Below are 13,147 nucleotides of genomic sequence, written 5' to 3' on the forward strand. Positions count from 1 at the left end.
GAAACCTAAAAAATGATAATCTACCTATTCTAATAAACGACCGTGGTTTCTGTAATGCCCGTAGATCCGGGCTAGTCAATTTAGAGACGATAAGCATCAAAAATGACTTTTTGATGGAAGATTATTTAGAAGTATTAATCTTAACCAAGTTTTAGTATATGTCACAAGGTTTCCGTGCATATAAAGAACGTCAAAATCCGAGTTATAACGAAGAAGTTATGACCTGTCGAAGTTTCGCGACAGAACCGACACGACCTAGCGTGACCCAGCGCGACGTAAATAGTGAATTTAAGGTAGATATATATCTAGCCTTAGTGATCTAAACGAGAGTCGAAGATTTCTTCGATAGTAGTCTAACGATAAAAAGACAGACGAAAACAGAGTTCAGATGTAGGAGTTATGATTTTCGAACGGAGTTTTCCTGTCCCGGCCTACTATAGATAATATATAAGTAATATACTTATAATATATTAAAAATAAAGTCAAAATTAGCCAATGGAGTCTAAACTAGAGTTGTAGATCATAATCTCACCTTCGCGTCGATATAAAGAACGTCGAAAACGGAGTTCATATGCGAAAGTTATGAATTTCTGAAGTTCGGGGCGCGAAACCCCAAAACTGTCAGAGACCACGACGTGGCAAGCAGTGCCACGACGTGGCAAGTCTCTTGACAGCTCCGGGAGTCCCCCAGATGCAACTTGGGATGACGCATGCAGTGACGATCAAGCCCATGACGTGGCAAAAGGATCCCACGACGTGGAAAGGGCCAAATTTGCCCTATAAATAGATTTGAAGGGCCAGCCGACTATGGTTGCTCCATCCCTTCTCTCCCACTCCCGATACACCCTCTAAGCCCTATTTTAACCCCCCGAAGCCTCGATATCAACCCCGATACCCGAAGCAAGTCCCGAAGCACCGAAGATCCGGAGAAGAAAAGAGTTTCCGATCCAAAGCTCTGCCCGCGAGAAACCCGGTGTGTGAAGTGATGCCGGTTTCACCGAAGAATACTACTTCTACAAGCCGTCGTGCTGTCCGATCATCTTCTGATCAAGTGAGTGTATACTACCTTTCATAAACATGATAATAATACAAGTATGATTTGAGTGTACTAAGTATATTGTTGTTTATATGTGTGAGTGTGTGGTTACTTTCTTCTAACACATAAATATGAAGTATTTGCTATGAAATACGTGCTATGTGTTTATATATTATTTGTCTATTTGAGATGGACGTGGAATTGATGTTTTATACAAGTGTTAAATGATTTAAACTGTGTAAGTATTCATATCTACAAAAATGTTGAGTAGAACTTGGGTAGATGGGATAGTTGGTGACTATGGAGTTAGCGCCTATTGTATAAACCTTGGCAACGATGTGACTTCGTGCCTATTTGATGAACCTTGGCGACTATGGAGTTAGCGCACGTTGAGTAAACCTTGGCGACTATGGAGTTAGCGCTTGTTGAGTAAACCTTGGCGACTATGGAGTTAGCGCTTGTTGAGTAAACCTTGGCGACTATGGAGTTAGCTCTTGTTAAGTGAACCTTGGTGACTATGGAGTTAGCGCTTGATAACTATGGATTTAGTACTTGATAAATAAACTTTGGCAGCAATGGATTTCGTGCCAATTCCTTAGGAATAAATGAATGAAGGATAGTCGGTTCTTAGGATAAATCTTTAAGAAATAAATGGAGATAATAGGGGGTGGGTAATTGGATTGATTGTTTGATAATTGAATATAATAAATGTATTATTGTGGGTTGAAAACCCTATATGCTCACCAGGCTCCCAAGCCTGACCCACTCAGTTTTCTTTACATTACAGGTAATGGCACAACAGTATAAGTTGGTGGTCTTGACGAGAGAATTTGGATTATAGATCAGTAGTTATAAATAACTGTTGTAAGGTCTATTTTATATTGTTTATGCTTTTGGTCTGTATCGGAACATGACATCCCGATGTTTTATTATTTAATGAAAATACGTTCTCTTTGAGAAACGTCTTGATAAATTTTATCATATTTTGTTTTGGGAACAAATTCCGCAACTCTTTTAAATCAAAAGGATTTACTCTGATTTTTATAAAACAAAGCATAAACAAATCGGTCTTTTCTGGCCGTGAAATTGGGGATGTCACAGTTTCCACATAATTAATAGTTATCTACCTATTTGATCCTCATGCTGATTCAATTGTCGAGAAGCATAAGCAATGACTCGTTCCCTTTGCATAAGGACCGCCCCTAAACCAGTGATGGACGCATCACAAAATACTACAAAATCCTCGGCACCCTTTGCAAGGGTCAACACCGAGGCCTCGCATAACCTCTATCATAATGTCTCAAAAGCAACTTGTTGCTTAGGGCCCCACTGGAAATCCACTCTCTTCCTCGTCAGACAAGTGATGGGTACTGCGATCTTGGAGAACTCCTGAATAAATCTTTGATAGTATCCCACCAAACCCAAGAAACTCTTGATCTTTGAGGGAGATTTTGGAACCTCCCATTGCATCACGACCTCAATGTTGGCCGGATCGACCAAAATCCCGTCTTGGTTAAGGAGATGTCCTAAGAATTGGACCTCTCGTAACCAAAACTCACACTTCGAGAACTTGGCATACAACTGTTCCCGCCTCAATACTCCCAAAAGCTCTCGAAGGTGACTCCCATGCTGCTCTCTAGTCTTGGAATACCCCTAGATATCATCAATGAACACAATAATAGATCGGTCGAGCATCGACCTGTACACATGATTCATCAAATCCACAAAAATTGCAGGGGCATTGGTGAGCCCAAATATTATCACAACGAACTCGTAATTCCCATAACGAATCCGGAACGTGGTTTTCTCTACGTCCTCCTCTCTCACACTCACCCGATGATATCCGAACCTCAGATCGATCTTGGAAAACCAAGATGCACCATGTAACTGATCAAAGAGGTCATCAATACATGGAAGGGGATAACGGTTCTTTATTGTCAACTTGTTCAATTCCCGGTAATTAATGCACATTCGATATGACCCATCCTTCTTCTTGACGAATAGTATCATTGCTCCCCACGGTGAACTGTTCGGTCCTGATGAACTGTTTGCCTAACAGTTCCCGAAGCTGAGAGGACAACTCTTGCATCTCGGGTGGTTCCAAGCGGTACGACACCTTTGCAATTGAATCCGCACATGACACTAGATCAATATTGAAGTCGACCTTCCTCTCGGGAGGCACACCGAGTAATTCCTCCGAGAATACATTGGCAAACTCCGTGAAAAATGGCACACCGGGTAACTCTTTAAGATCACATTTTTATGACTCAAGACCCCTCTTAAGATATGAAAGGTTGACTTATAGGTCAAGAACATGCCATGCTCAAGAATAACCATTTTTGGGACAAAAAGTGCCTTAAAGGAAGAGATGTCTAGATCTACAAGATGGAGTGATCAAGATGTGAACTTTATACCTCTAGGAGGTTGCTAACAAGAAGGTGATCTCAAATCCAAGATTCCACCAAGGTCCATACTCTTCTCACCACTCTCTTCTTCTTCTTCAAGAACACCTCCAAAACACTCCAATGGCCTCCAAATGCACTCTTCTCACTTAGGGTTTGCTTGGGATCGATTTTCATAGAGGGAACCTGATGAAGAAATGAGACATGAGGCTATAATAGGGTTTATATATATAGACCAAACCCTAACATTTAGGGTTTTCACATTTTTCATGTACGCCCCGCGTATGAGGTGTATGGCCAGCATGCTAGGGTGCGCCCAAGTAGGCCTAGCGTACACAACGTACACTCAACATACCACACTTGGACAAAAATTATCATATTGCTATAATGGGCCAATCTAGCAACCTTCTTCAAACCCAAGGGTCAAAAATGCAATATTATTCAAACATAGGGTTGAAATTGAAATTACCTTGACATCGGGATGTTACAATCCGTTTTGTCACACTAGCATGACATACCATTCTAGTGTGATATTTGCCCAAAATAGGAAGAACAAATCAACCTATAATAGCAAAGGACATCTACTTTGCGAATGAAGGTACCACCCCAATAGAGTTCTAATGCCCTTTCTGGGATTACTGTCCAGACTTGTATTCAATTCTTATGCTGCCACATTCAATGTATGCATGGGCACCACTTTTCATTTGACTTCTCAAACACACAATTGCCATGATGCATTTTTATTTAAACTTTTATATAAAAATTATAATTGTTTTTCCATATCTCATTTTTATAACAATTATAACAAAAAAATCTATCAAATCACGTATTATATACCAAATACTCTATATCTCATTTATTGTTAACGTATCCCTTAGAGGGAACGTCAAAAAGAGATGTCAAGACTAGTATCGAGCTCGACCTGAGCTGACATCCCGACAAGCGTGAGACCATTCACAGTGTCCTACGTGCTCGTCAGACGATAGCTACGATCTCTGTAATAACTGAAAGATCCTTCTCTATGCAATGGGGAGAGGATGCAAAAAGGTGTGACGAAGAATCTTCCAATAGGAGTTCGCTACGTCACGCCACACGAAGGAAGGTCCAACAAAATCATTTGAGGTCCACATTCCTTTAGAACCAGGTATAAAAGGATCCTTCTTCCTCGTGAAGGAGGAGGATTCTCTTTCGAGTGATAATTTTTTCTCTTCTTTGAGAACAAACACTAACTAGATCGTCGGAGCTTCGTCCCGGGATTCCCTCACGAACGTTGACTAACGATCTACTTCCCATTTTTGTATTATGATATCAGGAGAGGACATCTACACTAAACCCACCGACAATCTCAACACTAACATCTCCAACATATCACAACATTTATAAAACATTTATAATAAAAAATCTGTCAAATCATTTATTATATACCAAATACCCCATATCTCATTTATATAATATTTATAATAAAAAAATCTGTCAAATCATTTATTATATACAAAATGCTTCATATCTCAGCGCTAAACCCACCGACCACGCGTTGCCACTCGCAGCCACGCGCCGGTGGAATGGCCGGTTGTCAACTGCCATCAGTGTTGTGTTTTTTTTCCTTTTTTCGATCAACTTCAAAGGACCGTAACTTCTTCATCCGAACTCCGTTTTACCCGATTCTTTTTGCGTTATTTAGTATGTCATGATTTCTTTGAAATGATATATTGTTTGCTTAATTTGGATGCCGTGTAGTCAATCTTCCAAGCCTTCAAAGTTGGCATATTAACTAACGCTATTATTTTCTAAAAGTTAACGATTTTACTCCCGGTTATTCCGAAAACGTTTTCGGCCATTCGAAACTATTCTTTACCTATTATAGATGAATGTAAACTTTTAAAATCCATCATCCCAAACCTGGTTCGATTTTAAACTCAGTTTTAGTTATTGACATTTTCTTAACAAATTTAACTTTTTATCAACTTCTTGCATTTGTATCTTCTTTGTACGAACTTCAATCTACTTGATTCTTGTTTCTATATTTTCTTCTTCATCTTAACTTCATGTTAAATTCAAGTATCTTTTCAATTGATCATACATCGTTCTAGTAATTTAGCCCGGAATATTAGCATTTTACAATTTTCATTTTATACTTAGATATATTCCAAGTGTTTATTTTTACCATATTTTTTTGCAACTTTGAGTACTAATTTCTCATTACGACGACCTCGGTTTTGGCCAATTCCTATTGGGTCATACACTTTGTAATCCCCTCTTTACGCTACAACTTACAACTCGTAACTGATCATTCTGTAATTTATTTTATACGGTTCCAAATTAGGAAACTTTGTCTTTTTGAAATTTTCATATTTAATATATTTTTACATTGTAGTTTACGTTTCGCTTGTATTGAGTTTCATGCATAACTTGATTAAAATTTTATTATACATTCATTTCTACATACTTTTTACATATATATATATATATATATATATATATATATATATATATATATATATATATATATATATATATATATATACATTTTACATTTATTATTTCGTTATATGTTAATTTGAAAATCCCAAATATTCGTATAATTTTTGAGATGTTACATACATATATAAGAAATTGGGAGGCTAAAATATTACGGATAAACATGGTATTTTTTTATTATCTCAAAACATGATGAATCAATTAATCCCCAATTTTGAACCTGTAAAATCAATGGTGGTGGAGGAGCCATATCGAGCGGTAGAGAAATCAAGGGAGGTGGGTTTACACTGGAATGAGTAGAGGTTAAAATACTTAGGCCTCTACATGAATCTTTCGAAGAGCATCAATTTCATTCAACAAATCAAACTCCAAACCTTTCTTCTTCAACTCCTCCACACATTTCTCAGATAGCTTCCCGTGCATCTTCGTTCTCCCTTTCCAGTAAGTTATCTGTGTATGATTTCATTTTATTAAATTAAAATTCCATATTTAATGTATAAGGTAATATATATGTAAAGTATTTATTAGAAGAAGTTTATATATGTAATATATTCAATACATTAAAGTTTCATTAATTTTAATAATTCAAATTTTTCTCATTTTTCTTATAAATTCAAACTTTTCAAATTGTTAAAATTTTATATATATATTTTTTTTATTTAAACTCATTTAATACATGGGTCTCACACCTAGTATATATATATATATATATATATATATATATATATATATATATATATATATATATATATATATATATATATATATATATAGGGTTAGGTTCATGTGAGACGGCCTAATTTTGTGAGACCGTGAGACGCGTTTTTTTATTTTATTTTTAATTTTTTTTAGTTAATTCAAGTTCTGAAAATAGTATTTAAAAAAAGATTTTTTTTGATTTTTCCATTTATTTTGCATTTTAAAATTATTTTTAGAATATGTACAGTGTAATATTCTATTTAGAATATTTCACGTATTTTTCAACAAACAAACGAGATTTTTTTTTTAATTTTTTTTTAGTTAATTCAAGTTCCGAAAATAATATTAAATTTTTTTTTTTAGATTTTTGCATTTTAAAATTATTTTTAGATTTGGTCAAACGGTCTCACAAAATTAGAATGGTCTCAAATAAACATATATATATATATATATATATATATATATATATATATATATATTATATATATATATATATATAATATTGTGGATAAACACGGGATTTTTTTATTATCTCAAAACATGATGAATTAATTAATCCCAATTTTGAACCTGTAAAATCAATGGTGCTGGCGGAGGCATATCGAGCAGTAGAGAAAATCAGGAGAGGTGGGTTTACACTGGAATGAGAAGAGGGTAAAATACTTAGGCCTCTACATGAATCTTTAGAAGAGCATCAATTTCATTCAACAAATCAAACTCCAAACCTTTCTTCTTCAACTCCTCCACACATTTCTCAGATAGCTTCCCATGCATCTTCTTTCTCCCTTTCCAGTAACTTATCTGTGTGATGAATATTTTACCATTTTTTTTCAAATAAACAAGATAATCGACATAACCTATAATACCCGATTACAATAATTGAATAAAATTTAATGGTAACCCACATAAAAAAAAGTTAGTGAGTATAAAAAAATATTAAAAAATTAGATATTTTTGTGTTTTGGGATATAGAAAACTTTACAAACCTTTAAAATGCTTATCAATAACAAAAATATGTTTATTAAGTAATGTACATTTATGCATTAGTAATAATAATCTTACGTAATTTGGTAGGTGGGTAAAGGGTACTGATTACTGTTCGAAAACGAAAATTACATAACGTGGAATGCCATGAACCGCTAAATATATGCATCGTCTAATAAAGACCTACAACGCTGACTCAATGGCCTCATCCGATTTTCTATTTTTGTCTTCTCCTCCATCTTCCACTGAAGACCTGCAACAATGGCGGAAAGACATCACCAAAGCCTTGCAAAATCTTCTTTCCTCCAACACCACCCTTCCTATCTGCATCTTCAAACTTCCAGAAACCATAACCTCCGAAAAACCAGACTCTTACGTTCCCCAACGCATCGGTCTCGGACCTATCCACCATTTCCGAACCGACCTCTACAGCAAGCAAGAAAAGCTTAAAATCGTCACAGCAAATATAATTCTACAACCCTGCAATATCACGACTGAGTTCGAAAAGATTGTACAAGAGAGTCTCATAAATATTGTCCCAGTTGCTGAATACTGCTACGACTTGCCTTTCGACATCGATGATGATGTTTTAGCATGCGTTTTCGCCATAGATGCACTCGTGTTGCTTGATGTTTTATCGAAAGTGAGAGACGGACGTTCAACGGCGTTTATGGAAGATGTTATGATGCTTGAAAACCAAATCCCGTTAGTGATCTTAATCGAACTACTAAAAGCTCTTGACGTATCAACTGGCGATTCTGCCAATTTGTTTCTTACGAATTTGTTGCTTAACTTTTGCCAAACACGAGCGATTTTTAAGTTTATTATACCCAAAAACCAGTTTGATCTTGGTATAGATAATCGCTTTCATCTGCTTGATTGCATGCATCACTTGATCGTAAACCATACTATTCCTCCAACCCCTTCTGCTCGAATCAATTTCTCGGTTGGTATAAATCTAGAGAATGTGGAAAACGTAGTGCAAACCGCAGGAGAGTTATTCCCTTGTTTAAATGTCTTTTTTCAGCCTGTTTTACTCCTACTCAAATTGCCATGGGACAAGATCGGAAGTTTGATCAAGAAAATGTTGGGAGATCCTCATGAGGTGCTTGAAATCGACATCCCTTCGGTTTCACTTCTTACAAGAGTCGCAAAGATTGGATTTTCCACCACAATTGGAGGCATTCGGGACATTAAATTCGACGACGAAAATCTCACATTTTGCCTCCCCATTCTTGAATTGAAACCTGATTCTGAAGTTATATTAAGAAATTTGGTGGCATACGAAGAGTTAATGTTCAAGAATGGTATCGCTACAAATCTTGATTTCACGGAGTATGTTGATTTTATGTGTGGGATTGTTGATAGTGTTAAAGATGTAGAGATTCTTCGGGAGAAAGAAGTCATCGTAGGTGATATGGAGGATGAGGAAGTCGTAAAACTTTTTAATGGGATTACTAAATCGAGTGTGAAAGTAAATGGGCAGAAATCGAAGTTGAAAAATACCATTGAGAAAGTAAATAACCATTATGGTAATATTCCAAGAATTAAAGTTTTTCGCTTTCTCAAGAAGCTGTTTTTGGCATCGTGGAAAATTCTTGTAGTCGTGTTTGTGATTTTGAGTCTACTGTTGGCTATTTACGTTGGTGTTTGTCAAGTTTATGAATGTAAGGATCGTTTTGGGCTTGGTAAGGGTCGATTGGTCATTCCATATGTTACCATGAATAACAAACTTCTTGATTTTTAGGTCATTAATAGAAGGTTATATTGTATCGTACAACTTATTGATTATGAGTTAGTTGAAGTTTGAAATGACCTTTTTAAATTAAATTACAAGTTTAGTACTGTATGTAGTATGTAAAAAGTCATTGATTTAATCAATGTATTTCATTTGTTGGACAATTTGTACTACAGTTGGTTTTCGTTGCGTATGTTTATTAATTTTTACACATATATGGATTTAAAGCACGGCCCTTACGTGTTGCCATCGGCCATGTGACGTAGACAAAAGGGCATTGTAGTCATTTGGCCTTTCTATATTGTTTGTGCAATTAACCGCCATTTTAATTATTCTCATCAATCAAGGGGTTTTGAAGTTTCAACTCATCTGATGAGAAACACAACCTGCATAAACCACATTAAGTTAGAGAAAAAACACCAATACTATTTATTCTTTTATTGACAAGAATGGACAACAATTGCATCGTCGAATACCTGCCTTCAATCATATCAATAAAATGGGTTAAAGTAGTTTAACTTTTTCTTATCAAAAAGTCATGCCCGATAAGCATTGGGATATTTAAAATATATACTTTTGTAAAGTAGTATTAACTTATAGAATTTTGACAACCCATCGACCGTCATTTTCCTTATGAGATGAAGGAAGAACTCAGTATGTTTGGTTCATGAAAAATAGTATTGGAAGCCAAAAAAAAGACAAAATTGCAAAAATGGTCCTTTGTTTGTCAAATTTATGTGCTTTTGATCCAAAACGAAATGTTGGTACACTATTGTTGCACTATTGGTCTAAAATTGAATCTTTTTATTGGTTTTGGTCCCTATCAACTTAAAAAGACCATTATACCCCTTAGATTTGTTTTTTCTATTATTTTATTATTTATGTTTAATATTTTTAGTTAATTAAAACTAAAAAATACCAACCACCAACCCATCTCTCTCTCTCTCTCTCTCTCTCTCTCTCTCTCTCTCTCTCTCTCTCTCTCTCTCTCTCTCTCTCTCTCTCTCTCTCTCTCTCTCTCTCTCTCTCTCTCTCTCTCTCTCTCTCTCTCTCTCTCTCTCGTTCAACTCCACCACCACCTCCAATAAACCAAATTTGGAAACAAAAACTGGATTGTTTTTATGGTGATCCATTTTTCTAAGATGTGGGTTCTAATTTTGGGTTAGATTTGAATACGATTTTTAGATTTAAAGTTTTTTTTTTTTATCTGTTCATCTTGATGTTCCTCTTTACTTTTTTCAGATCACAAGAAATTGGTGTTAAATACATCATCACTATATCTCTCTGTATAATTTTGGTTTGATATGAAGATATGAAAAAGATTTCATCCAGTGAGTTGTTTGATTATGTATGGTTGGGAAGAAAAATAAAAGAGATGTTTGTATGATAGGGGAGAAAAATAAGAAACGTGGTCCGGATGACGAACACCATCCATAAGCTTTTCAATTTCTGTAACCTCAAGAAGGCGTTTGGCGATGACAACAATTGTTGAATTTTTAGTGTAGGCAGTGGTAGGTAGGGCTACTATCGTCGCCCAAGGCAAGGCCAACGCCTTGGCTTCACCTTTTTCGGCTTGTTCAAAATCGATTTGGGGACTTCACTTTTTGGATTTAAGTTAGATCGGAAGCCCTTCGCTCTCTTTCATCTCTTTCTTTAATCCAACACTGACTTTGATTATGGATCTTGGAACCAGATTAGAACACAAAATTGGATTTGATTTTAGTAGAAATTTCAATTTGGGGACTTCAATTTCTGGGTTTAAGTTTGTCAGGAAGAACTGAAGCAGTGAGAGGAATCAACCATCAACAACTCCATTGATCTAGGGCAGAGGTCGGTGCAGGCAAAGAAGGAAACGAGGAGGATGGAGATTTCAAACAACTACTGTCTTGAATGCTTAGGAGATGAAGATGTATGAACCAAAAAAAATTACATCAGAAGAGGGTGCTCTGACGAAGTCGTTGCCGGTAAAGCAATGGTTGTAGAAGAAGATGTGTTGATGGCGGTGTAGGTTTGATTTGTTTATGATGATGGTGGTTCCAATCGGAAGATAGCGTTCGAAGATGTGTGTGTGTGTGTGTGTGTGTGAGAGAGAGAGAGAGAGAGATGGGGAGGGGGTAGGTTGGGTTTATTTTGTTTTTGTTTTTCTTTTAAATGTAAGAATAAGAAAATAAACAAAAGAAATCAAAATATAATTATTTTAGGGGCGTATTAGTCATTTTAGGTGGATGTGGACCAAAAACACAAGAAAATACAACCATAGGGATCAAAACAAAACAACGTATCTAAAATTGGACCAGTGGTGCACCAACATTTCATTTTTGACCAAAACTACAAAATTTTGCCAACCACAGGAACCATTTTTGCAATTTTGTCCCAAAAAAATCACAACTATATTTACCAAAATATATGAACTTGTTTTAATCTTTAATCCCCAAATGAGATAACTTTAAAATCCATAATATTTTACACTTTCCCCAATATTATAAATCCACAAAAATAACAACTTTAGAGACTCATACCAATATATACTAACTCCAATCCCATGAAGCTTTTTCTAGTGTCTCAAAACCCTTGGAGGGAGCTCTAGGTTATCAAGGTCCTAGAGGAATGCATAAATTGATCGAGAGGCTGAATGGTAAAAAAAATGTCTAAACGAGTAGTGGTAAAGTAGATATAATTTTCATATATATATATATATATATATATATATATATATATATATATATATATATATATATATATATATATATATATATATATATATATATATATATATATATATATATATATATATATATATATATATATATATATTACACAGGTTGATTAAAAAATAAAATATTCAAATGTAAATAATAAATATTTTTTAAAATAAAATTTTAACATAAAGTATTAAAATTTGAAATAAAGAACATATTTATTGCAATTTATTATAATATTTATTATATTCGATAGCTTATATATATATATATATATATATATATATATATATATATATATATATATATATATATATATATATTATTTACTGCTTTTTAATTTTAAAAATTGAAAAAACGCATAAATTGGCATGTTGGTATTATTTATTTAAAAAATATCACAAAATTACAACTTATTAGAGAGTTTCACATATGATAAAATTATATATATATATATATATATATATATATATATATATATATATATATATATATATATATATATATATAACTAACAAAACTGGGCTTCTCCCACAACCCTATCTGTGGATAATAGTCTTTATCTACGGATTTTCCACGAAACCAGATTTGTGGGTAAAAGTTCATGGGTAATGTTTTTCTACAGATTACCCTTGGAATTATTCACAAACATATTAACCCATAAATTCATCATAAACTATTTACCTTCGAAATTATCTACAATTTATCCACGTGCAAGTTAACCACGACTTATCAACGACAAGATTATACCAACGTAGTATCTATGAAAAGTTTTCCCACAACTTTTTCACGGATGTTTACTCATAAATTTTCCATTAAATTTTTTTCAACGATTTTTCTACAGATTTTATCCACAAAATATTACACACGGATTTTCCACAAATTTTTTTGGATGATTCCATGGATAGTCTTTCTTTATTATAATAGATTTCAAAAAATATATATTTACAAATTACATAAAATCTAAATTTTTGCTGCTAATTTAATATGAATAACAAAGTTTCAACGAAATCCATAAACTTAATCTAGAAAGTTTTAAATATCAAATCCACAAAAGTTTAAATTACCAAATCTATACCAAAGTTCTTTCGTACGTTTTTCCATAGTTTCT

At 34.3% G+C, this 13,147-nt stretch overlaps 1 protein-coding gene across 1 annotated transcript; it reads left to right on the plus strand.

Moving 5' to 3' along the window:
• Nucleotides 1-7,798: 7,798 nt before the first annotated feature.
• Nucleotides 7,799-9,346, plus strand: LOC145006927 (putative UPF0481 protein At3g02645). Its single transcript, XM_078965943.1, has one exon. The coding sequence runs from the start codon at nt 7,799-7,801 to the stop codon at nt 9,344-9,346; it is 1,548 nt and encodes a 515-aa protein (XP_078822069.1).
• The last annotated feature ends 3,801 nt before the right edge of the window (nt 9,347-13,147 follow it).

Source organism: Lactuca saligna, chromosome 7 (assembly GCF_052625555.1).
Source record: "Lactuca saligna cultivar CGN05327 chromosome 7, ASM5262555v1, whole genome shotgun sequence".
Classification (NCBI taxonomy): Eukaryota; Viridiplantae; Streptophyta; class Magnoliopsida; order Asterales; family Asteraceae; genus Lactuca; species Lactuca saligna.

What these genes read in the sequence shown, in the direction of transcription:
- LOC145006927 (XM_078965943.1), top strand. Translation starts at nt 7,799, where the DNA reads ATGGCCTCATCCGATTTTCTATTTTTGTCTTCTCCTCCATCTTCCACT.